This window comes from Gigantopelta aegis, chromosome 3 (genome assembly GCF_016097555.1).
Source record: "Gigantopelta aegis isolate Gae_Host chromosome 3, Gae_host_genome, whole genome shotgun sequence".
Taxonomy (NCBI): domain Eukaryota; kingdom Metazoa; phylum Mollusca; class Gastropoda; order Neomphalida; family Peltospiridae; genus Gigantopelta; species Gigantopelta aegis.
This window is the reverse complement of record NC_054701.1, coordinates 26,254,645-26,282,410: the sequence shown is the minus strand read 5'-3', so window position 1 is coordinate 26,282,410 and position 27,766 is coordinate 26,254,645. Positions and strand designations below refer to the sequence as shown.

Genomic DNA, 27,766 nt, shown 5'->3' with positions numbered 1-27,766 from the left:
CAGGTCATTTATATATTAAAACATTCATTTATATACTGTATTTAAAACATACATAAAATGTACATGAGAGTTCATGATTCTTTGACACTGCAAGGCATTTTGCTTTTTCATTAGTACTTTTGTATTCATTTATGAATTATTGGAATGTTAAGAACACATTATAAATTAAATGTAAACTGAAATTGTGTCATATTCTCTGCATACATGTATATGGAAATCTATCTAATATCTAATATGCTCGTTTTTAAGAATGATTTTGTTTCTTCACAGGTTTAGCCAGAGCTAAATCAATACCCACCAAAACATATTCAAATGAAGTAGTAACATTATGGTATGTATCATAATAATCTGTTTATGTTTGTTAAATCTTGTAAGTTGGCAGCAGGTTAAGTATTTTTATATAACGCCAACCTGGGATGTGCAGAAGATTGAGCACCACTGCATTTTTCTGTCATCATTGCTTAAGTTATTTCTTGATCCTGTTTTTCCAATATAATATTTAACAAATTACGTGAAGTGGTGTTGACTGATTCCATTTTAATACCATTAACTGATGGACCAACTTACAGACAACGAAACATCTCTTGTCATACATTAACCAGACATCTCAGCAAATGCATTCATATTAACCGAGGGAGTGGGACATAATTAACTCAGGTGTAAAGTAGGATCGATCCCAGTCTTTATGCCCATTGGGATATTTTTTGTCCAAACCGGTGCTGTACAGCTGGTTTATAGAAGGCCCGTGGTATGTACTATCCTGTCTATTGGTTAGTGCATTTAAAAGACCCTTGCCACTTATTGAAAAGAGTAGCCCATAGGGTGGTGGTGGCAGCGAATTTCCTTTTCGATTATCTTTATGGTCCTTAAACATATCCAATACCATATAACTATAAACAAAATGTGTTGAGTACATTGTTAAATAAATAAAAAATTCTTCCTTCAAACCAGCTTGTACTCCGGCACTGGATTGTGCTTTTTATCTTTAGTGGAATATGTTTACCCACTTCTTGTTTGTTCTTTAACATTGATAGTTTTGACTTGTGATTAATTTTTAAAGTCTTTTTAGCACCTTCTAAATTTGAAGTCACTTTTCTTAGTTTTCTGTCATTTTCACTTTTTAACAAAAGTGTATTGTCCTTTATTTTTTATAAGAATGGTCCAAGCAACCTTTCATAGTAAAACAAGTTTAAATTTGTTTTTTTTATCATATCTGCAATATACACAGCCTATTGTCCGAACCAAATTGTTAACAACTACAAAAAATTACTCTCCTACCTTTAATTGCCATTAGATTCCTCCAAAGTTTGTCCAAACACAAATCGCAAAAAACCCACTACAAATATACAGATTCCACATGAGACTGCAACGATGTCGCCGATATTGTGTTTGCTGAGATTGCATAGGGAAAAATACATGCAGTTTTCTGCCGTCTGCCATGTTGCTTGTTTATGGAATACTCTTCAAGAGGGGTGAAAGCCTCCAAAGTATGTGACACAATTACTGTGAAATCGATGATCTCTAGTGGTATCATTAAAATAATAATAATAAAAAATAAAAAAATATGACGTCATCACGTTTGCTTTTATATCACAACATGTTATGACATTGTTAGATTAAGTCCTATCCTTTCACCCCTCTTGAAGAATATTCCATAAAAAGTCAAAATGGCAGCTGATACAAAATGACATGCTTTTTCCCCTATGCGCTCTCAGCGAAGTCGATACAGGTGACATGGTTATCATCTGGTATGTGGAATCTGTGTCATTGTAATGGTTTTTTCAAGATTTGTGTCTGAACAAACTTTGGAGGAAATCTAACGGCAATTAAAGGTAGGAGAGTAATTTTTCGTAGTTGTTAACAATTTGGTTCGGACAATAACAGTTATTTTTTTAATTTGGTTCTGATTAAAATACATGTATCTATTTTCGTGGATTTTATTTTTTTAATGGTTATTCTGCACACTGTTTTGAACATGATATCTGTTAATCCTTGTTTTAAGATTGTATTTATGTTAGCAAATCATATATAGTAACTGTTGTAAATGAATGTAAGTTTGTTTTTCATTTTCCTTCAGGTACAGACCTCCAGATGTGTTATTAGGCTCAACAGAATACTCTACACATATCGATATGTGGTGAGGTGTTAAACCTGTTACCTCTTCTTCAGTATTCAGTTATTCCTTCCATTACATTGTCTTATCCAGTAACAATTCAACAAACTGACCTGGGCATACAATTTAGCTACTTGGGCTGTCTGATCAGATCAAAAACTATTTTTACAGAGAATGGGGATATAATACACTACTTTTTAAATACCTGCATAATGTTTAAAATCTGTTCTTAAGTAGTCATACAATTACACTGGTTGGTTAAGCATGTAAAAGGTTTTTTTAAAAGATACTATTATCAATTTGATAGTGTTATTTGCCAGACAGTACATATATAAATCAAAAGACAAAAAGTCCAGAACTAATGTTGACTGGATTCCAAAATAAGTCTGAAAATGTGTCATCACATAAATAATTATATTTTGACAATAATTAACAGAACAATCAAATTTGAAGAAAAGTGGAATATTCGGACAAAACTAAATTCTGAACCACATTGTTAACAACTAAGATAAATTACTCTCCTACCTTTAATTACCAATAGATTTCCCCCAAATTTTGTCCAGACTGAAATTGTAAAATTTCATAGTTGTTTATAATATAGTTTGGACTTTTAATTGTGTAGAATGTAAAATGTGTTTGAGGTTTTTGAAAATATGTCTTGTTTTTAATGTGTTTGTGTTTTGTTTCAGGGGAGTGGGTTGTATATTTTATGAAATGGCATGCGGCAGGCCGCTGTTTCCAGGCTCGACGGTTGAGGATGAACTTCAGTTGATATTCAAAACACTGGGGACTCCCACCGAGGACACATTCCCGGGAATAACACAAAACGAGGACTTCATCGCTTTCAACTTCTCACACATGGAACCTGAATCACTCTTCAATATAGCTCCTAGGTAAGTCATTTATAGTCTGCTGAGATGTTGTTTAACAAATATTCCTTTCCTTTCCAGACAAAATTTATTTTAATGGTAACAGTGTATCATTGCAACAAAGTGGAAATAATCTACCCAGTGATGTTTCTGATGTCTTTGGGTTTGTGTGTTTCTTAAATTTGTAATTTAAAGTAGACAGATGGTGCACATATATAAAAATTGGCTTGATTTCATTTATGCAAAAACATTTGTATATAAAATAATAACTGGAAAAGAAATTGTTTTGGAAAAAAGAGCATTTCACAAGCCTTTACTAGGTTTCTTGTTAATGTTTTAATTCCCTCTCTTCCACTAACCCAGTATGTTCACATTTGTAGATGATTACCATTTGAACATTTTATGTTTCAGTTATTTATTTTATAGTGTTGAATTGATCTTAACATTGCTACATGTAGAATTTTTTAACAATGTAATGTTATGTGGCATTATGACAGTGTACTTTATGACATTGAAAAATACTGTGCAAGTAATATACTGATGTACTGTGAATTATTATTTCAGACTAGATCCAGATGGACTGGATTTACTTGCCAAATTTTTAAAGGTAGGTGCAAGAAAATTTCTTTTCTTTATATAACAGGTGAAGAAATGAGATTGTTATATCAGGGATTAATCCAGGATGTTTTTTTTGCCAGGGTCCCTTGTTTGATGGAATTTGGAGAATTAGTGCAAGTAAATCATACTTGTGATATGTTTTATGATACAGTACAGCACTACTAAATTACTTTATAGAACATACATAATTAAATATATATATATATATATATATATATATATATTGAGAATTTTCAGCATAGAAATTGCGAATGTTCAGAATGCCTGGATAAATCTCTGTATATTCAGAGTATAAATCTGTATTAACTGAATTTCTAATGTATGTAATTTAATTTTTATCCCTGGTGTATGTTAGGTTTGTTTTATTAACCTCTTTTTGTAACCATTAAATAAAATAAAGTCTTAAAGGGACACACCCTAGTTACGTTTATTTGTTAACCATTACGGCGTTGTTTTTCACTATTAAACCCCATTTTTCACAAATAAAATTGCACTTTACTTACATTTTATTATTTAGAATACACATTTCCATGCACCTGAAGTGCTTTTTGGTAATCCTGATGTTTGTAAAACCACGAAGTGCATTTTTTGCATTTTTTCACAAGACGTGTTGTCGAGAAAAAAACGTTAAGCAAGCGAGGTCCAATCTATTTTTAGAGGGGATATTTCCATTTCAATGTCACAGACGTTGGTATATCACGTGACCGTTATCATTTTGGTTCGGTTTGTTTTCTCGTGCACGGTTTGCGCAATCAACATCCGATTTGTTGTTCATTTGTGAGATTTTTCTTCACAGTTCGTGAACATTTTCAGTAACAATAAAGTTCAGACAAGTAAGTGTCTCAATACAAAACGTTACAAACCCTTAAAACCAATAATTTTGCTAAGTCTTACGATATCTGGAGAGGGGATACAACCAGGACAGAACAGTTGGAACATGTCCAGGAGAGGTGAAACGAACGCACCCCAAGTCTGTGAAATTTGTCGTGACATAGGCATTGTTATGCTTCGAGCGACATCTACCGGTGACATCAGAATACTAACTTTCAAAATTATTTCAAGCAATTGGGACATAGGGATTCCCATGGTATTTATCGATATAAAACCTGCTTTTTCACTCCATTTGATAAAAACGTGATCTAAGTGTGTTACAGGTTTGTAGATTAACCAAATTATAATTTATTTTCGCTGGATGGAACTAGGGTGTGCGGCTTTAACAGATATAATATGACTAGAAACATTTGTACAGTGAAACCTGTCTAAACCAGACCCTGAACAAACCGGAATCATGTTGAAATAAGCCAAGTTTCATGGTCCTGAATTTTTAAAATTGTAAAATGCGACCCTCTAAACACTGGATCCTGTCTAAATGGAATAAATATTATATCTCCAGTATGATACAGTGTAGACAGGTATCACTGTACAACAAACAGATCCAGTGTAGACAGGTATCACTGTACAACAAACAGACCCATTTGTCAATTGTGATATTATATCTCCAGTATGATCCAGTGTAGACAGGTATCAATGTACAACAAACACACCCATTTGTCACTTGTGATATTATATCTCCAGTATGATCCAGTGTAGACAGGTATCACTGTACAACAAACAGTCCCATTTGTCACTTGTGATATTATATCTCCAGTATGATCCAGCGTAGACCGGTATCACTGTACAACAAACAGACCCATTTGTCAATTGTGATATTATATCTCCAGTATGATCCAGCGTAGACAGGTATCACTGTACAACAAACACACCCATTTGTCACTTGTGATATTATATCTCCAGTATGATCCAGTGTAGACAGGTATCACTGTACAACAAACAGACCCATTTGTCACTTGTGATATTATATCTCCAGTATGATCCAGCGTAGACAGGTATCACTGTACAACAAACAGACCCATTTGTCACTTGTGATATTATATCTCCAGTATGATCCAGCGTATACCGGTATCACTGTACAACAAACAGACCCATTTGTCACTTGTGATATTATATCTCCAGTATTATCCAGTGTAGACAGGTATCACTGTACAATAAACAGACCCATTTGTCAATTGTGAAGGTGGGTTGGGGGGTTTTCCAAATATTATTTTCGTTTTAGTTTGTGATTTGTAAGGACGAATTATCTGATTGCTTTTCCTTAACATCAAAATTGTATTTGACAGTTGGTCTGAATCTGCTTTTCACTTATAAATAACATGTTTATTATTTATTACAATTTCTTTTTCAGTTTGAAGGCAAATGTCGAATATCAGCAGCCAGTGCTCTAAAACATTCGTTTTTCAACTCACTCGGTCCAAGCGTTCACATGTTGCCAGATAGTAAGTCATACCTGTTAATAAGTAAAACATTCGTTTTTCAACTCACTCGGTCCAAGCGTTCACATGTTGCCAGATAGTAAGTGATACCTGTTAATAAGTAAAACATTAGTTTTTCAACTCACTCGGTCCAAACGTTCACATGTTGCCAGATAGTAAGTCATACCTGTTAATAAGTAAAACATTTGTTTTTCAACTCACTCGGTCCAAGCGTTCACATGTTGCCAGATGGTAAGTCATACCTGTTAATAAGTAAAACATTCGTTTTTCAACTCATTCGGTCCAAACGTTCACATGTTGCCAGATAGTAAGTCATACCTGTTGATAAGTAAAACATTTGTTTTTCAACTCACTCGGTCCAAGCGTTCACATGTTGCCAGATAGTAAGTGATACCTGTTAATAAGTAAAACATTTGTTTTTCAACTCGGTCCAAGCGTTCACATGTTGCCAGATAGTAAGTTATACCTGTTAATAAGTAAAACATTAGTTTTTCAACTCACTCGGTCCAAACGTTCACATGTTGCCAAATAGTAAGTCATACCTGTTAATAAGTAAAACATTCGTTTTTCAACTCATTCGGTCCAAGCGTTCACATATTGCCAGATAGTAAGTCATACCTGTTAATAAGTAAAACATTTGTTTTTCAACTCACTCGGTCCAAGCGTTCACATGTTGCCAGATAGTAAGTGATACCTGTTAATAAGTAAAACATTTGTTTTTCAACTCGGTCCAAGCGTTCACATGTTGCCAGATAGTAAGTTATACCTGTTAATAAGTAAAACATTAGTTTTTCAACTCACTGTCCAAACGTTCACATGTTGCCAGATAGTAAGTCATACCTGTTAATAAGTAAAACATTAGTTTTTCAACTCACTCGGTCCAAGCGTTCACATATTGCCAGATAGTAAGTCATACCTGTTAATAAGTAAAACATTTGTTTTTCAACTCACTCGGTCCAAGCGTTCACATGTTGCCAGATAGTAAGTCATACCTGTTAATAAGTAAAACATTTGTTTTTCAACTCACTCGGTCCAAGCGTTCATATGTTGCCAGATAGTAAGTCATACATGTACCTGCAAATCAGTTAATAATTTAACTAATAATTTGTTTTCGTAAATTTGTATTTAATCATAGAATTTTTTTTAAAGCCAAAGAAGCATGATGATGGATTCTGTAAGATTAAAATATTTGTTTCACCTGATGTTAAAGACGTATTTCTCTTATTGCAGCTGTCTCAATATTTACCATTCCTGGTATCTCACTACACCGTGACCCAGGCATGAGGTCGGCCACTCTAGCAACAACAGGTAATGTGACACAAAAATATCTACTAACTTATGAGTATATAAGGATAGCATTATTTTGAGAAATCCTTACAATTTGGGGTGTGACGTAGCCCATTGGTACAGCGCTCGCTTGCTGCGTGGTCAGTGTGAGATCGATCCCCGTTAGTGGCCCCATTGTGCTATTTCTCATTCAGCCAGTGCACCATGACTGGTATATCAAAGGCCGTGGTATGTACTACCCTGTCTGTGGGATGGTGCATATAAAAGATCCCTTGGTGTTAATCGAAAAGAGTAGCCCATGAAGTGGCGACAGCGGGTTTTCTCTCTCAATATCTGTATGGTCCTTATCCATATGTATGACGCCATATAACAGTAAATAAAACATGTTGAGTACGTCGTTAAATAAAACATTTCTTTCTTTCCTAACAGTTTTTCTGATATCTGTCCTGATACTGTCGTGTTAAAATTTTGTCAAAAGTAACCGGGTCATTTATCATTTTTGCCTCACCTTGACGAAGTCAAATGGTGAGATAGAAGTATTGTATCTCTGACGACAGCTGATTTTGTCCTTACTCTTTGATGAAGAGCTTGCAGTACTTTACCCATGGCCTTCGTTTCTACACCCAGACTGCTAATATGTCTGTACTTGATGTCCAAGGTTATTTTTATATTTGATGTTGATTATAGCTAAAGCTGCAACAAATACACTAAGTGGAGAATACGATACATATCACAAATATGGGGTCTCGAATATGACTAAGTATTCACAAACACCAATAATTTCAGTGAATCTACCAATACTATACAAAATGACTTGCTGAATGAAGCAACCTACCAGTGAAAAAAAATCAGAAATAACATTTAAATAGTTGAATGTGTTGAAAATTAAATAATTAAATATCAATTAAAAAAAAATAATAATAAAAAGAAAATAAACAAGACGCAAAACCAAAATGAGCATGTGCACATTATGTAATATAAAAAGAGGACCTTTAGGCAGTGACCACATCTGCTGAATGAGCAGTCTCTCCAAAACCGAAAAAAAAATTGGATTTGTGAAATTTTCACTGTTAATAAAATCATAGAATTTTTTTTTTATTGTGCAGGAGTTCAGCTCAGAGTTAGTGTTGAAGGATCCATATAGAAAACCAGGTGGGATGAGGGGGAAGGGACCAAACAATAAGGTGGCGTTCTGTTTGTTGTTCTTGTTTGTTCTTGTTTATTAAAACACACCCTTCAAAAAAATAATTAAAAAATGTTTGGTCCACTTTGGAATGATGGTCTGCTGCCCCCATCGGTTTCCCTACATAAGTGCTGTATCAGATAAGTACTATAGAGGGCTCACTCTGGATAAAACAAATATCTATAGCCAAAATATTTGCCAATTGTGATTTTTATTAGGAAAAATCTAAATATTTTGGCCAAAATTAATTTGACCAGTAATACACAGAGTATATGGAGGAAAGGTTGGGGTCGTGGTCAACCCCAGCTGTTTTAAATGTAAATTTAGATGTAAAAAATGCTCATGCTATTATTTCTTTATAAATTTAACTTAATTTAAAATCTACATACGGTAGATCAATTGCAGTCAGAACTGCATAGGCATCTAAAAATGACTGCAAATGGATGTGTGGGGAGGCATATATATATATATATATATATATATATATATATATATATATATATATATATATATATATATTGTTTTGATTGTCAATGGGGGGTGGGGGTGAAGGTTTACAATGCATTATCTTCGGAGTTGGATGCCAGTGGCCCCTACAACCACCACTCGCCACTTCCAATACCTATGACTAAATCAGCAAACTACAGAAATATGGGACTGGATGGATGTTTGTGGAGGGTGTTGTTTTTCATTCCTTTTCTCTTTTTTTTCCAAATAGGAATTTGAGAGCTGGTACTTTTTCAAATAGCATTCTTTATGTGTGGTTTTTATAAAAACTAACCGCGCCAATTTCGTGGTTTGCATCTATTTTATTCAGCCATGTCATTGCTGTTGTCAGGCCCATAGGAACAATACCTGGAATGGGGAGGGGTGGGAGGGTGTGTACAATCTCTAAGTGAGGGGGCCACAGTCTAGTGTGGGTTGGCACAAGCCACATTTTTATCTTTACTTAGATAGAGTTGAACAAATATTGTTCATTTGCATCCTTAAGTGGAGGAGCACATGCCCTCTGCCTCCCCTCCCCCTCCCCCCAGTTCCTACTGGAGGGCCTGCTTGTTGATTTGAGCTTCTTGTTAAATATGCTGGCTTCATATTTGATTACAAAAGTCCATTTATATCAGTAACATTTGTTTTTAGTATATTATGTGGATAAAACATAGGAGTCGGAAGTGGGGTGGAGGGGGGAGACACTGGCCCCCAACTTTGAAACTGGAGGGGCTAGGTTGAAAGGCAATCTAAATATGGAATTGAATGAATATAATTATACTTTTTTAATATGACTAGTGTTGATTATAAACAGTTGATTATTAACATTCTAAGTTGTATTACTAGTATAACAGTTTAATATTTGTATATATGCGTACACACACACATACACACACACATGCAATTCAGAGATGGAATAATTGTAATCGGTAATTGTAATCAGTTGTATGTTTTCATGTAATTGTAATTGCTTACAATGTTTGAGAATGCCGTGTAATTGCAGTGATAATTGACTACATTGCTAAAGTAATTGTAATCTGTGAATACCTTCTTCATTACTTATAATTTACCAAACTCTTATATGTTTAGCATCAACTCAAGTAACAGTGCTTGTCTTCAACTCTAATAGTAGAAATATCATTTGCCTTAAAAACGGGATCATCGTGGCTGGATTATTAAATGACTAAAACCCAGTATTATTGCATTTATCTTGTTTACGTTTGATATAAAACAACCTTTACAGAATTACATATTTTCGAGAATATGGCCTTGCATGTCCTTTGCCATGTACTTTTTGGAGTGGAGCATAAATTAACATTTTTGATAATTTAAGCATTCTTTATTCTGGTGTGTTATTGCATAATATTTTATTTTATTTCATAAAATGACCAATTACAGTAGCCGGCAAGTGTTTTCTTTTGTTGTATTGGCAGTAAAATATTCCAGAGTCCGAATCAGTCAGACATTTCAAAAACATTATCACCTGGTGTTATTCTTATAGAGTGTACATAAGTTTTCTAAAATGATTTAATAAATAACCCGAATTATCAATTATGTCTTAACAAATGAAATTAGTATGATTGTGGTAATAATAATTTTAGAAAAATTAAAATTAAAAACTTGGTTCTTTAGGTACTGAATACATATCACAGGTAGCTTGTATTCGCTCACTTAATACCCGAGTGAGTCATTGCAGCTCTAGTTATAGCATTAATGCATCTAATTTGTGTTTTTCTTTCTTTCAGGAAAGCTCAGGAGACAGAGTATGTTGTTTTGACGAGAGTGGATCTTAAGGGGGTCCAACAGGAACACTATATTTAGATGCTGCTACTGCCTGTACAGAGGGCTGACCAAGCTGTATACCGGTGAGAAGTGGGGGGCCACCTCGCAGTATTGTGTCACTTTTACCGGTGACCCATGTGCACACACTGTAGATCTGGGTGGTTGTCCACGCGCACACCGACTTGTATACACGGGACTGCAGAACTGAATGGTTGTGTCACACCCACACTCGCATACACTCACGTAGGACTCTCCGTAGTGTGGATGATATGATGTCATTGGTGAACATTTTCTCCCAAGTCTTCAAATACCAGACCGACTTAGTTGGCCATGAGCTAATGGAAATGATGAGCTTATTTTCCTATTAGCTAATGGAACTGAACTGCCGAGACTACTGGAGACAAGCTTAGTGCTATGAGCAGATGGAAATGGACTGCAATGACTGTACAAAACAAGCTTAGTGCATTGAAGAGATGGAAATGGACTGCAATGACTGTACAAGACAAACTTAGTGCCATTAGGAGATAGAAGTGGACTGCACTGAATACACAAGGACCAGATTACCGGTAGTTGGCCATTAATTAGATAATGGAAATGGAAGGCAGTAACTATACAAGGACCACACCAGTCTCTCTTGGCTGATGTTAGCGGGCAGAAACAGACTCTGACTTCTCTAGCATCATCAGCTTACATTGCATTTTCTAGTTGCCAAGGGGAACAACTCTAATTTTTGTGTTTTGATTTTTTTTTTTTAACTCAACCACAACAGTTCAGAAATATTCTATATGATAACAAGTCATGTGAACAACTAACTTCTGATGTTCAGTTACTATACTTAATATGTATGATAGTGTATTTATTTAAAGTGATTCCTTTGTAATTTATTTTTATAAAAAAAAAACACATGAAAAATACATTGTGATATATTGAAAAACAACAATATGACTGATAAAGGGAGACAACTCTGTGACTTGACCAAACTTCTGCTGGCAGAAATGAATTATTAAGGACTATGTAACCTAGAACAAGCTAGTATGACCGAAATCTAATATTACTTTCCACTCTTCCACTGGCTCTGATCAGCTCTCATGTCTTTTAGTTTTATTCAATTTACCTACAAAAACGTGATCTTGAAAAGGAAGGTAGCCTTTATGTAAAAGTAAAAGATATGCAGCTGTATACAGAAAGAACTATTCTAAAGTGCCCTTTATGTTTAATTGGTTGTTATACAAGGTGCCTGTTATGACTGATTAGACTATAAATACATGGCTATTTGTAAGTGTTTTGATTGGCTGTCAAAGGTGGTGCTGTCACATGGGAAGTTACGAGAAACTACAGGACATCAAGATTTGTCATGAAAGTGGTGGAATATAAAATTAGATTTCTATTCAGATAAGCAACATGCATGAAGATGAGTGATAATTAATTTTAATTAAAATGTGTAAACAGCTCTTGTTGAAGATTGTATACAAATGATTATTATTTTATTATTTTTTCCACGCCCTATTCATTGTGATGTATTCATACAACCATGTAGTCACAATAACAGGGTATTCTGTGATCGTCAAATACATAAAACACATGATTTTCATTCTAATATAGTAGGGGCATTAGTAGGTTGTGTAGGTGGGCATTTTTGGTAGCTGTTCTATCCAGAATCTATGGTGATACTTTCAGTACTAATATTAGACAGCATTAAAAAGTGACTGAGAATTTAGAATTTAAAATACAATGTTAGTGTGTGGAGAGTTATTGTCTATTAGATCGTGATATCTATTTAAAAATAAAAGATGAAATAAGCTTTAAAAATCTGAAACTATACTATAGTTAAACAAAGTTTTTTTTCAGCATTTCAGATCAAATTCAGTCTACTTAGTGGAAATTATTTTATACATCAAAAGCAATAATCCTATAAAATGATTTAAAATTCATGTCTGGTCTCTTCAGAGAAATAAATAATAAATATTTTTTTAAAAGTCTTAATTGGTTTGTAAAGCCGGTTATCCTGTCTAGCATTTTTGGCTTTGTTTTGAGTAAAGATAATTTGTTGTATGGTGTTGTGTGTTGTAGATAGATAGCCTAGTGTGCCTGAGCTAATGTGTGCTATGTGATAATAACCGAGTCGTGGGCTTTTCTAATGTGTTACGTGTAGCAAAATGCCTGTGTGCTTTATAGCCTTTGCTAGCCAATAGACTGGAGTGTTACATAGATCCGTAACCATTGGAAACACACATCCCCCCCCCCCCAAGTTATTACCATATATTTATTGCAAAAAAACTATGTAGCCAGTTCCAAGAAATTAGGTGGGTTTTGTTTTTGGCATTTACTAGTCATGCTGTTAATATTTGTATTGCGTCATTATTCTTTTCCAGAGTAAAAAACAGATGTTCAGTTATTCATACAGCTGTAATTTGTTCTTTTATTGCTGTTGCTGTTTTGTCAGATTAGAGCAATTTGCTCAACAGTGCTAGAACTCAATAATTTGCCTAGCACTGGCAGAAGCCAAAAATTAATAAAATCCTGGAATGTTTTCTGCAGTTACAGAGTTAAAGACTTCTTTGCATTAACAAACAATATGACTTGATCTAGTGCAAGTGTAATTCACAATTTTTTTTTTATCTCATTCCTAGGTACATGTATATAGGATAGAGCTAACCCATGAAAGCAAGCTATAAAGATGTTTCTATCTTTCATATGGTATATGTATGACATCATTGCATTTAACATGGAGAGTATTATGCCGATTGTAATGTATGTCATATTAATGCAAGTTGGTGATCAGATATTTTTTTTTAAACTCTCCATTACAAAAGCTAACTTGTTAATTTGTAGTGTTAAATTTTATTTACGCACAATAAATATGATAGTGCAGTTTATTTATAATAAAATGGTCAAGTAAAAAAGTTACTTTTTTAGCCATCTATGTCTTTCGAAATTTCCTCCACCTCGGATGGACTTTTTCTGTCCTAAATGACTGTAAGTAATGGAGTCTTATAGTCGTTCACCTACAATCTTCGGATCTTAGAATTAGTCCTGTAATAGCAAAGTAAGAAACTTTGTTTTGCTGTTTTAGGATCATAAAATTTGACCTGTAATGCCAAAAGTAAGTTTTGTATTGCATTAATAAAATGTGTCTTATAATGGAAAAATGCAATGTTTCGTTTTGCAGTAACAGATTCTGTCCCATAATGAGAAAAATTGAAGATTATGTCCCACAGTGACAGAATGCAAAAAAATTGATCTTGCTTAGCAGAATCTCAGGAATTTTATACTTTGTGGGGATGAATGACTTGTTTTTAACTGTCACAACACCAAACATGTTCTTGATTTGGTAGAACAGAGTGTATGATAAAGTACATGTACTTGTGCCTCTAAAGCAGAATCCTACTTACGCTGCATTATAATCTGTGGGTTGATAGTGCAGAATCAAACATGTGATTTAAGATTATACACCTTATTCTCATTCATACACAAAATAAAAACAACAGCATGAACTGGACAAAACATTTTCACTGAAGTACCATGAATGAGGCATTTATTCAGGAAATTGTTTTCTTTTGTTATTTTATCCATGACAAGCATTTCTATGATTTTTTTTTTTTTTTTAATTGGACGATATAAAACATGATTGAATGATGTAAATTTTTAGAAATATATTTACACAATAACTTATATCTGGTGTTGAGTTATTTAATTTTACCTTACATATTCTCAAGTTTAGAAAATGATGAATGTACAGATTATTGAAAATTATACATTTTTCATTTTTGATTTTAGTTGTTTCATCCAATATTGTTATTTGATACCTTCATAATATTTATTTCACATGGTCAAACACTTGCAGATCATCATTAAATAAACTGATTTCAGTAATGTTTCATGTTTTATTGAAGATTTGTTTTTGTGTTTTTAAACATGTTACTCTTTCAAAGCAAATATTTATTAATTTAATTTTGATACCTTCACAAATGAAAAAAGAAAGCTGTTGTTTCGTATTATCAGCGGAAGTAGAAAGGTATGTGAAGATTTTTTAAATTGTGCACAAGTCTTCACTTGTATCCATCCAACATGTATGTTACAACGGTTACTGTGTCTGAAAAGGGTTAAGTGTTACTTTTAGGGACCTTTTAGATGGGACCATACAGTCAGTGTATTGGATTAACCAGCCTGGAAGTTTCAGAAATGATCAAATGGGTTGTGGGAAGCAATTCATTTAGTGTGTATAATAGGTTTGCTCAATTTTTTGACTAGTTGGATGGTGGGGTAAAAGGAAAGAAATCTCTTTAATGACATCCCAGCACATTTTTTTAATCAGTTCGCTGTTATTGTTTCAGATTTATATCAATTAGGAAAGGAAGGAAATGGTTTATTTAACAACGCATTCAATGCATTTTATATACGGTTATATGGCGTCGGAAAATATATATCAAGACATTCGATCCAGATAATTAAGAAAAAAATAAAATGAAGTAAAAGAAAATGAAAAGAAAAACCCTGCTACTTCCACAAGTTACTCTTTGATTAGCCACAGGCTGTTAATTTTTTTTTTTTGAAATATGTAACCCATTGCATCCATGTAAATGATGTAAATTTAATGTGAATAAAAAACGTGTTCTACAAAATTAGATTTACATGATCGTTCTCACAATTACCAGAGGCCCAAGTCATAAAGGATCTTGAACAACACATGCCAGTTTTTGTTCAGGCATTGCAGCCATTGCAGTTTTATTGGTGGGAACTAATGGTGTTCAACTTCTGATTAATAAAATTCAACAAGCATTGTTCTCTTGACGAAGTTATCGAGTAAGAGATCCATGTATAGGTTAGAAGGCATTAACTTGATTAAGATGTTTCTTATTTCTGAAGAAACATCTTGAGCCTTTTAAACAATTTAGATGGCATTTCATAGGTTGATTACTTGATATGGGTTGGGCAAGCGTCCTTGCATGTTCACGCCAGTTGTTCAGACATCATTCATACAGCTCTTGGCGATGATGTATGGCCAGTTGTGTCGAAGTAATTTCGATCACTTGACTTGTTATTAAAGACGACTTTTTGGTGTTTCTTCACGAGTAAGACAATCAAAATGCTGATATCCGATTGGTTGAATTGGAGAGAAACCAAGGAAATGCTGTCTAAGATAAACTTACCTCCCTTCTGTAACTGTGGTTCTTGGTTCAACATGTATAAATTAACTGTTGTACATGTATTCAGTTCATTTATTCTTTATTCTAAGGCTGATAATGAAATATTTAGTTCATACACAACTTATGCACATTTTATTAGTAATACATATTTATGTGAGGCAATGATACTTTGTAATAAATATAAAACTTTAAATTATGTGTTCAACAAAAGCTGGAAAAAAATTAAACTAAAGTAAATCCCAATTTATCTGTGAGTTCTTTATTATTTAATAGTTTATATATAGAAAAGAAAAAAAATGACGCCTCAGAATAGATTTGAGTTCCCCAGAACTATAGTAAGTCAGTTATTAATCCATCATTGGTTGATTGCTCACACTTTTATGATCATTTCTGAAATGGCTATTGAAAATGTTTTTGTTTGTACCACACAATTCAAATATTCTAAATCTTATATAGATGGTCATTTATGTTAAAAATTAAACTGTATAAGCTGTACTGAGCAATTATTAGGCTGGTTTTTTTTTTTACTTATGGGCACTATTTATACATCATCCCAAATTTTTATTTGTCCCACTTCAATATTTGTACAATATGTTTCTGCAGATGTGTAACAAGATTGTGAATTTATAACCAGATTTCAACAAAACTTACACAGATAGCTCAACATGTTTTAAAACTTTGTGACCTTCTTTTAAGTAAAACTGAAATAAAATAAATAAATAATTATTTGTCAGTATATTTTAAGAGCTTGTACCAGTAAATTAAATTTAAATTTGTCAAGTGTAAAACAAAAATATAACAAACACAATTTAAGCAAAGGATTAATAAATTGATTTGTTGAACATGTGGACTATTTGTTTAGAATTTTTTTTTTTTTTTTAACTGATGTGAACATTAAAATAAACCTAAATAATAATGATCTTGAGTTAATTTCTATCAATACATATATTCAAAAGTATTAAACTGCTAACCTCGTTTTTTTGCTATTAATATACACATTAGTTTTAAAAAATTGTTTAAATTATAAATTTTGGCAAATCCATTTTTTTTTGTTAAATTGGTGTTATAGTAATTAAAATTTTCATCGAAAACAAAAAAGGTACATAACTCGAGCATTCAAATCAGCAGCTGCTACTCTGGTAATCGACAACTGAATCATTTAAACATTATGAAAATCTGTATGGATAGATAGATATAAACTAAAAATCCCTCTTAATGAATTATTTTTGGTTTTGTTTTACATTCATCGTAGTTAATTTTTCTTTGAAATTCAGTAAATTTCTTTATCACTTGATTAACCAGCTCCATGAGACTGTAATGGACCATTTGTTTCAGAATATTGCTTTGAAATGTCATGTGGTCTTACATGAAGCACTTGCCAGTCTGTTGTCGAATTTGATTTCTTGTTTTATTAATCTAGGTTTGTTTGAGGGGTTTTTGGGGGGGGGGGGGGGGGGTGGGTTACGGATGTGGGTGGTGTTTTTTGAGACTGAAAATAAGCTAACATACATTATTATTATTATTATTAATTTTTTAATTATTTATTTCTTTGTTGGTACATGTATATATATCTGGTAATCTCATGTTGTAACACATCGATTGTTTTCTCTCGTGTCCAGTGCCCTAGTATCTATGCATGATCCAAGACAACAAATGACTGTTACTATGATAGTATGATTGGTTTCTTTACATTGCTATTCACATATTTGTTTTAAACCACAGTATATTTCATGGTAATCAAATGATGAACATGTTATTCGTTATAAAACATCTTTCCAGCATTTTCTTATATTAAAATTGTGCACTGTACACTGGAGGGGTTGGGGAAACTGGGGAATGTGCTGGAGTTGTTATGTACTGTATTATGTTACCAGATTGTTGCTCAGATATACAATTCATAGAGCTCCAATTTATTTTTTTGTTAAAAACTAATTTATTTTTCTCAATAGTGCATCCTTTTAAAAAGGTTTTTTAAAATGTAAATTTCAGTATGTAATTAAAAAAAAATGTAAATTTTAATTGTTATAAACTTGTATAGGACAAACAGTCATTTTTTCTTATGCATTCACAATTATGTACATATGTAATTTGTTAACCTAGTCTTTTAATGCTTTCTGTTGCAGACAGTGGTCTCTGCTGAATGAAAATAGCCTACAGTGATTTGTGTACAATGATAGACACACAAATAAAACCTTTGCTTTCTGTTTATGTCCAGCTGTTTCTGATAAAGGGCCAATCTATGTATTTGTTCAGCCCCCCATACATATCAAAATTTAATAAATCCAGTTGGAGAGATGCATGGTATAATATTTGAATCAGTTTATTTCACCAAAATCGGGAGTAGAGATATTAGCGCTATTAATTGTGTAATGCCAGTACTTGTTACTTAATATGTAATGAATGATGTTTTAAATGCTCAACTCTTGAATATATTAAAGACATATTTAACAAAAATTCAGTGCTAAATTTACGAAGTCTGTTTTTCTTAAACGCAGCCAATGCCAATTTACTTGATAACAAACCTTGATAATATGGTATTATAAGGTTATTATATTTTACAATGTTGTTTGCAAAATATAATTTTATTGTACGAGTTCATGTTGTGAAAATTCATACTGTAAACAACATTGTACAGTAACCTTTTTATTACACTTCTCACAAGTAAATTATTAATTTCACAGTAGTAAATTTTGATTTGTACATGCACAAACAATATGGCTTATGCATCTAGTGTGTCTTTTAGTGTACATAACTGGTAATTATTGTTCAGTCACCAGGGCCGTAGCTAGCAGGGGGGCAGTTACCCCCCCCCCCCCGAAAAAATTCGGAAAGCATAAAAAGTTAAAGAAAAGGAGTTTTAGATTAACTACTCAGTTGCCCCCCCCCCCCCAACAAAAAATCCTAGCTATGGCCCTGGTCACATGGTATAAATGAAGCAATTTAATTTGAACAGATATACAGATGTATAATAAATATTAACATGACAAGTGTATTTAGTAATATCTTGTTTGAATGCCTTTTCATTTAATCTCGATTAACAGTTTTCCACCTTATGTGCTTAGGTAATAGTTAATTGCTGCTGCATAGTGCATGTTTAATGAAAGTTTGTTCCTCTCTTTATTTTAATTAGATGAAAAATTGTTAAGACTGGATGAACTTTTAAGCTTGGACACATCTTCAATGTGAACAAGCCACACATTATTTATATACTGGTACTTTTTTTTCTTGCTTTTTTAAAAAACATTTGTTAGTTTTGTTACATTAAAATTCTCCCTCTCCCACCCCTCCACTAACCAGACTGTATTTGTTTCTTGGACTGAAAGTCTGCTATCAAGATTAATGTATAGGTTCATTTTAAAAATATATATTGACAATTGGACCAATTAATGTCAAAATATTTTTGTTAATTAACCTATACTATTACCTTGAAATGTAATAAATTCTTCCAAGATTTTGCAAGCACAAAGTTTGATCTTGCGAAGAATTCACTTAAGATTCTGTCAAGAACAAAGAAAGAATTCTACTGAAGATCACCTGATAAGAAAAGTTGAATGTTTTTCCATGTCTGTGTTCTGTATATTCCCACAACTTGTTTCATCACAATACATGTATTGTCAGACATCAATAGGTGCTAGGTGGGTGGAATTGTCAGTGAAACTGAAGATATAAATAAATGTTTACATGGACTGAAGTGTTGTGCTTTTCTTTCTTTCGTTAGTTTTGTCTTAGCTCATAAGTGAAGAAGGGTTGGATGTAACTCTGTGGAAAGCATTCACCTGGGGTACAGCGATTCAAAGGATCAATAACCCTTGGGGGGCTTTTTTTTCATCCTAACGGGAAAAAAATTAATTGTTTAACACCACCACTAGAGCACAGTGCGTTATTAATCATCAGCTATTGGCTTTCATGGGGTAGGATTTAGCTCTGGTTGAGCACGCAGGCTTGAACCACCTCAGAGGATCCATTCAACTAATTTGTTTTCACTCATTCCAACCAGTGCACCACAACTGGTCAATGACCATGGTATGTGGTTTCCTGTCTGTGGGAAAGTGCATATAAACGATTCCTTGCTGCTAATGGGGAAAATGTAGTGGGTATCCTCTGATGACATGCGTGTCAGAATTACCAAATGTTTGACATTCAACAGCCAATGATTAATAAATCAATGTGCTCTAGTAATGTCGTTAAACAAAACAAAACTACTGAATGTCAAACATTTGGTAATTTTGACAGACTTTAGAGAGGAAACCTGCTAACTTTTTCCCCATTAGTAGCAAGGGATCTTTTATATGCACCATCCCAGACAGGATAGCACATACCACGGCCTTCAATATACCAGTCGTGGTGCAATGGCTAGAATGAGAAATAACCCAAGGGGCCCACCGATGGGGATCGATCCAAACTGACCATACATCCGGAGAGTGCTTTACCACTGGACTATGTTCCGCCCACCATTTAAATTGTATGCCAATAGACTGAGTAAGGGGTTGAATGTTAAGTTTTTATCTTTGCCTTCAGTCTAGTCTAAAACAAACCAGGTTCGGTAGTAGGGGTGCATAGTTGGTTACAAGTGCCTCTTAACAATGACAGAAGTAACTACTGAACACTCCCCGAAGTGGTCAGACAGCCCACAGCTAAAAGCTGATGGGGAATGACAGGTGTGTGGCACAGATGGCCACAAGAGACAAGAACCTGTCGTGGTTGGAGAGACTGGGATGTGAAGGTGGACAGTGAAAGAAGATGAAAGATAAGAGTTGCCAGATTGGGAAGCAATGAGATGGAATTCAAAGGACAGAAAGGAAAGGGGGCAGTGACATTAAACCCCCCCCCCCCCCAAAAAAAAAACCCAGGTTCACATGTGAAACTATTTTATTTCTAAAAACATGGCTTATTTACAAATGCATGATTATTTTAAAATGTACACAATATTTATTTTTAATCCAGAGAAGCTATTAGCTGTCCACATCCATTTGTATATTACTGGTGGTCACTGATATTATTGATGTGTAATATTCCATAATACATCATTCAATCCTAAAACAAAGAAATTTAATAAAAAGATAATTACTGTGAAGTTTTACCTACATGTAGTTTCACAATGAATAATACATGTACATCCAATTTCAACTTGTTCTCCTCATGATTTATATTTTAGTATTTGACAGTAGTCTCCACAAACAATAACATTCAATACTAATACGGTCATAATCGATACCACCACTTGGAGACACTGTAAGTAATAATGTCTTGTGTCTGGGAGTTTTCAATACAAGTTACCGTACTCAACTCCATATAAAACATAAAAACCATCTGAAACACTGTACATAAGTCTGTTCAAGATTTGTACACAACACTAAGGATGAAAATGATATTGGTCAAAAATCCATAAAACATGAACAGTAGAAGGCTGCTGTGATGTTTTTTCATCAAAGAACCTAGACGAGTAGTTTTCAGATTTTCATCTCTGTGAAACTTGCACCAAGTTTTCTTGCTAATAAATAGGTGAGTTATGATTTTGAATAGTTTCTGCATTAATTTACCATCCATGGTTTTTAAAAACAAGGGTACCGGTGAGGTACATGATCGCCCATCAGGAGTTTGATGGAAAACCATATCTATATTAATGAATGTTATGGATATGAATAATTCTAATTATGTGAAATTTTTGCAATGGGATGGATGAACAGTTTGTTTTGGACCAACCATCCCAAGTGGTTTGATGGTCCTGTATGCATCTGTATACAAGCTATGGTCCGGACAAGGATTTACTGTTATGTGCAGTAGACCATGAAAAGTAGGTCACTGTGACCTAATAATAGTACACGACACACCACCATCCCAAGTTGTTCCTACATGTGAGGTTTCAGGGTCCTGTATGCAAGATATGGTCCGGACAAGGATTTACTGTTATGTGCAGTAGACCATGAAAAGTAGGTCACAGTGACCTAGCAACAGCATGCGACAAACGCCATCCCAAGTTGTTCCTACACGTGATGTTTGATGGTCCTGTATGCAAAATATGGTCCGGACAAGAAAAAGTTAACAGGTGGAATTATGAACGGACATACGAACAGATGGATGGACGGACGTACAATACCATACCATAATACGACCCATAGATGGGCGTATAAAAAACCCTAATAATAAGGACATAGAAAACATTGTATATATGCAAATTTAACCCAATCCCTTCCAAAAGAACCAGCTGCACCAAGTTTTTTGCCTTTCAACCAAAGATGTAAGTCTGTGAGTGGTGTCTCAGTGAACTACTGAGTTCAGTGGTTCTGCTTTGATGTTATTAAAATCCATGGAAGAATCTGTATCATCGTCGATTTCACCAATAATTGCCCTGAAACAGAAAAATAATTAATTTCAGTACAAATTGCTCCATGCCCTATTTATAGTATTATTCTTACATCCCAGTTTATATTGCTATATTTACATCCGTTAATAAAGCTGTACTAACATCCCTGTTTATAATGCTAAACATCCACATTATCTCCCCTGACATCTGTGCTTACATGTTACCTTCCCTGATGATGTACAGCAAAGGCAATATTTGTTTAGCAACCATACCTCAACACTTTTTTAAACTATAGCTATTTAATGTTTTGCATAGTTATTTTAACACATGGTCAAAAGGAACACAAGACAAACCTGCTGCCACCACATTTGCTACTACAGTGAAACACCACTATTGTGACCATCGGTGGGAGTTATTAAAAATGGTCTTAATAATGGGGTGGTCCTAAAACCGAATTACCAACATTCAAAATGATGATCGTTTGGTAAATATTGATTGTGAATTTTACGTTCCACCTCCTTTTCGGTTGAAATGCAAGAATAATCAAGTGTCAAGTGCTTCAGTTATTTGTAAGCGTGAACCCTGGTCTTTTTCTTAATTATTACACAATAGGAATTAACAACTGTGTAGACAAATGACACCTTCCCGATGTTTTAGGATGTTGACTTTCCCAAAGGTAATAAAAACGTGAATTCCGTCTCACTTTAGGGGCGGCACGTAGTCCAGTCGTAAAGCGTTTTGCTTGATGCGCGGTCGGTTTGGGATTGATCCCCATCAGTGGGCTCATTGGGCTATTTCTTGCTCCAGCCAGTGCACCACAATTGGTATATCAAAGGCCATGGTATGTGTTATCCTGTCTGTGGGATGGTTCATATCAAACATCCCTTGCTGCTAATCGAAAAGAGTAGCCCATGAAGTGGTGACAGTGGGTTTCCTGTCTCAATATCTGTGTGGTCCTTAACCATATGTCCGACACCATATAACTGTAATTAAAATGTGTTGAGTGCGTCATTAAATAAAACATTCCTTCCATCTCACTTGACTGCAGCCAATCACTGCATTTGTTGTCAGTTTCTGTGAACAATAAAGGACTAGGATGATACTAGTATGTCATTTGCTTTCATAAAAAAAAACCATGTTACTCTGTGTAACTGTTACTTTTCAACATTATTGTGTGCAAAATGACTGTGCGCAGTACCTTCCAGAAATTAACTATGACTTGCTAATTCGAAAGTAATACCTTTGTCTTTCAAACTAAATAAATATTAGATTATTTAATTGCTAGTTAGAGCAACACATATACCTGCCCTTAACTTTAACACCATAGCGTGTACAACTAGGTAAAATTTTATCATGTTATTTATTGTTTGTCGCTTATGTGATGTGACATATAAATACTATGGTCGCATTTGTGGTGTACAAATACACTAAAAACTACCATTGGGCTGACTTTACAGGTCGTAATCCGTAATAGCAGGGTGGTCTTAATACTGGGGTGGTTTTACCATAAAATAATAACGAAATATTCCGGTCTTTAAAATAATGGTCTTTATAGTGGGGTGGTCTTAGAACCGAGGTGGTCGTTAGGTGGGGTTTTACTGTATAAGGCAACAAGAGATCATCTATATGCAGTTTACCATAGATAACACAGTACATACATGTATCATGGCCTTGATGTAACAGTCATGGGACATTGGTTGAGATGGAAAAGAAAGAAAAATGTCTATAGAGAAAAATATATCCTATTACCTATCGCACCTCAGACAAGAGCTCTAACCCTAAGCTACAGCGTGGTCCTTGATATACAAAGCCAGTACAACCAGCTCCATCCACTGTTTATATCAATTATAATACTGTACATGAATACACATCATCTCCCCTGACAATGTACTTACACATTATCTCCCCTGACAATGTACAGTCCCAGTACAACATGCTCCATCCACTGTTTATAATACTGTACATGAATACACATCATCTCCCCTGACCACTGTACTTACACATTATCTCCCCTGACAATGTACAGACCCAGTACAACTTGCTCCATCCACTGTTTACAATACTGTACATGTATACACATCATCTCCCCTGACTACTGTACTTACACATTATCTCCCCTGACAATGTACAGACCCAGTACAACTTGCTCCATCCACTGTTTACAATACTGTACATGTATACACATCATCTCCCCTGACTACTATACTTACACATTATCTCCCCTGACCACTGTACCTACACATTATCTCCCCTGACCACTGTACTTACACATTATCTCCCCTGACCACTGTACTTTCACATTATCTCCCCTGACAATGTACAGACCCAGTACAACTTGCTCCATCCACTGTTTACAATACTGTACATGTATACACATCATCTCCCCTGACCACTGTACTTATACATTATCTCCCCTGACCACTGTACCTACATATTATCTCATATGACCACTGTACCTACACATTATCTCCCCTGACCACTGTACCTACACATTATCTCCCCTGACCACTGTACTTTCACAGTATCTCCCCTGACAATGTACAGACCCAGTACAACTTGCTCCATCCACTGTTTACAATACTGTACATGTATACACATCATCTCCCCCGACTACTGTACTTACACATTATCTCCCCTGACCACTGTACCTACACATTATCTCCCCTGACCACTGTACCTACACATTATCTCCCCTGACCACTGTACTTTCACATTTATCTCCCCTGACAATGTACAGACCCAGTACAACTTGCTCCATCCACTGTTTACAATACTGTACATGTATACACATCATCTCCCCCGACTACTGTACTTACACATTATCTCCCCTGACCACTGTACTTACGCATTATCTCCCCTGACCACTGTACTTACACATTATCTCCCCTGACTACTGTACTTACACATTATCTCCCCTGACAATGTACAGTCCCAGTACAACTTGCTCCATGCCCTGAGTCAGACTGAACACACGTTCATGACTCTCATCCAAAATCAGGTTGATTGTCTGGTCAAAGCCCTTGAGCGTCCCCTGAAAACAGCAAAGGACAAAACATTACAAATTTTACTAAAATGTTCTCTTTGCCTATTCTTATCAAACTTCTACCCCTTTTCATTTGAAGGGAGAAGTCACTTCTCTTACTTTTTCAATTCTAGATAAAGCCTGTACACGGTAAAACATTTAATTGATGTATGTACATATGTTATTTGGTTACCAAGGTAAAAACAAAACAAAGGGCAACTAAAAACTGAAAAAGAAAATACTAACTTCATATATTTGTTTAATATAAAATTTTGTTGGATACTAGACTCTGGTATATATCTATAGTCTGTCCAACAGGGAACACCTTTTTTTCATACTATGGAATTTACTACAAGTTATTTATTTCTGAGCCAATTGATTTGTAAATTGCACACAAAAACAGTTGGGTTTTTTGGTTATTTCCAAAACACTTTTTCTTTTCTTCTTACGTCAAACCAAACTGAAATTATTTACAATTTTTTTTATATACAGAATGATGTGACGGACTATAGAATGTTGTACAGGTACTAGTACTTACCACTATGATACGACCATCTGCTGTAACCACAGAAACTGTTTCTGTTGAACCATTAAGAAAAACACTTTCAATTACTTTCATCATTAACTATTTTAAAGACATAGGCAACAAAATTCACAAGTCTATTTGAAATTCACACACGGAGACAGATATATACAAATTAAAAATGAATGTTACATGTAGCTGTGGTCTGACTGCCCCATTTTAGATAGATGTGCCACCCCACCATTGAAAAAAAAAAACTGATAAGAGGGACCAAGTGTTGAACTAACAGAAGAAAATGGGTCATTTTGTGTAAAATCACCCAATGGATTTAACCCCAACCCCTCTGAGTTGGCTAGAATTTTGTTGCTAGGGAGATTTTGGCTTAAAAAGTTTAAATTTTCACGTAGACCTATGTTAGTATGTACCATGAATTTTATACTCTGTTCATTAAACATAAAGAGTTAGAAACTGAATTACAGGCAATTGAATGGTGTCTGTCACAAATTAAATCTACTTACAAAGAATTTCAAATGTCCAAACTGCAAATGTCACAATTATCCTACAAACAGATTTCAATGTAATAATGGGTTCTTTTTTTTTCTTTCTTTTTTTCTTGTTTTTTTAAACCTTTATTACCCCAGATCACTGGCAATGTCAAAAAAAGGAGAAAAAACAACAAAATAAAGAGTAACCAAGAGTAAAATTGTTTGGCTTGGTTTGGGGGAAAATCTGTCAACAGTGCTTCATTTTACTATCTACTTTGGATATGTCGGAATGTTCAGCAAAACGCCGCCATGTTGAATTATCGCTTGATGATAAACTTAAAATAATTCGAAATTTTGAAAGTGTACCTGTTTATTGGCAGTTTTATTAGTTACTATATCAGTAGAGAACACCAACCAATAAACGGTTTACCTCAATACTGAAACCTCTGTAAACCGGATACCCCTCAAAACTGGACTTCAATCGGGATTTAGCGAGTAATGTCGGTTATACATTTTTTATTTGTTGCACTATTTTGGTTGAGAAACAGTTGAAACATGGTGCTACAAATTTTGAATACCAGCTATATATATAATATAGGGTAATGTAACACAAACTAAGAAGGAATCACACTTTCTATATCCATTTGGACTAGGTTTCCTCTAATGGACTATGTCAGAATTACAAAGTTGACATCCAATAGCCCAGTGGTGTCGTTAAACAAAACAAACTATAATCATGTCCCCTGTCCCTAATACAAAGACATATATACGGCATAACATCATGCTTGGTAACACATACATTGTTACTAAACTTTAAAGCACCTGCACGCTGTAAAGTGGTATTAACATATAAAAGGATACTGTTTATGTAACTCTCAAGTGCTGAAGCCATTTTAAAAATTAGTATATTAAAAATATGTTGTCAATTACTGAGTTGAAGAAAATGTGATAAATAGCACAAATAAAATCACGTTCGTCACACAAACGAAAACGCCGCCATTGCCTTTTTTGATCATACTAGAAACTGAACTTGAAAACGGGGAAGTGAACATCACACGAACGAACAATATTATATTATTATAATTATAGTTCTATTTCCGTATATTTATTTCAGCCTGAAATAGCGGCTCTGACGGGTTAATCCAGCTTGTTTTTCTGATGTTGAAGTTGTCGGGGTGTGTGTGTTCATATTCGGCATTAATATAAAATACTGTATGAAAAAAAAGGTGTGAGGAGCGGTATGGCCCCATGCCCCCTCCCGCCCCCGTTTTTTTTTTTTTTTGGTTACGCTAGTGTATACAGTCCGTTTGCAGAATTAGCAAATAAAGGTTTAATTTATGGAATATTAAAAGACAATTTAAGTTTTGCAACCTATTTTAACCATGTGCAATTTTGTGGGGTGGTTTTTTAAAGTTTTTTTTTTTTTAAATATTGTATAGTTAAGCATTTTTACCTACTGAAATAGGAAGCTGGACAATTTATATTACATGAAAACACAAAATGAATTTATTGTGCTACTAAAATGACGTTGGTGTTGAATTTCAATACTTATATACATATATGTACTAAGTTTATTGAAACAAGGAAGATGTAAATATACTCATAACTATTATATTA

The 27,766-nt window shown here is 34.3% G+C and overlaps 2 protein-coding genes across 3 annotated transcripts in view; one reads left to right on the top strand and one right to left on the bottom strand.

Annotated features, from left to right (window-relative positions):
• LOC121367773 (cyclin-dependent kinase 17-like) overlaps positions 1-19,501 on the top strand; it is an 89,468-nt gene extending 69,967 nt beyond the window's left edge. For both annotated transcript variants that reach the window (XM_041492136.1, XM_041492135.1), the window contains 7 exons: positions 271-331; positions 2,078-2,137; positions 2,803-3,006; positions 3,547-3,589; positions 5,843-5,933; positions 7,161-7,238; positions 10,632-19,501. In XM_041492136.1, the coding sequence (XP_041348070.1) occupies positions 271-331; positions 2,078-2,137; positions 2,803-3,006; positions 3,547-3,589; positions 5,843-5,933; positions 7,161-7,238; positions 10,632-10,663 (569 nt within the window). In that variant the 3' untranslated portion in view covers positions 10,664-19,501. The remainder of the gene's footprint in view (positions 1-270; positions 332-2,077; positions 2,138-2,802; positions 3,007-3,546; positions 3,590-5,842; positions 5,934-7,160; positions 7,239-10,631) is intronic.
• A 2,234-nt stretch (positions 19,502-21,735) lies between these two features.
• Positions 21,736-27,153, bottom strand: LOC121389551 (U6 snRNA-associated Sm-like protein LSm8). Its single transcript, XM_041521223.1, has 4 exons — positions 27,011-27,153; positions 25,680-25,720; positions 25,023-25,150; positions 21,736-22,164 (listed from the first exon to the last, which is right to left on the bottom strand). The coding sequence occupies exons 1-4, from the start codon at positions 27,039-27,041 to the stop codon at positions 22,074-22,076; spliced, it is 291 nt and encodes a 96-aa protein (XP_041377157.1). The 5' UTR covers positions 27,042-27,153; the 3' UTR covers positions 21,736-22,073.
• Positions 27,154-27,766: the final 613 nt, after the last annotated feature.

Bases quoted from the DNA above. Each gene is read 5' to 3' on its own strand.
- LOC121389551 (XM_041521223.1), bottom strand. From the start codon at position 27,041: ATGGCTTCAGCACTTGAGAGTTACATAAACA. The intron at 25,721-27,010 runs GTATCCTTTTAT...ATGGTTCAACAG, and splicing joins ACTTGAGAGTTACATAAACA to AAACAGTTTCTGTGGTTACA. The intron at 25,151-25,679 runs GTAAGTACTAGT...TGCTGTTTTCAG, and splicing joins CAGATGGTCGTATCATAGTG to GGGACGCTCAAGGGCTTTGA.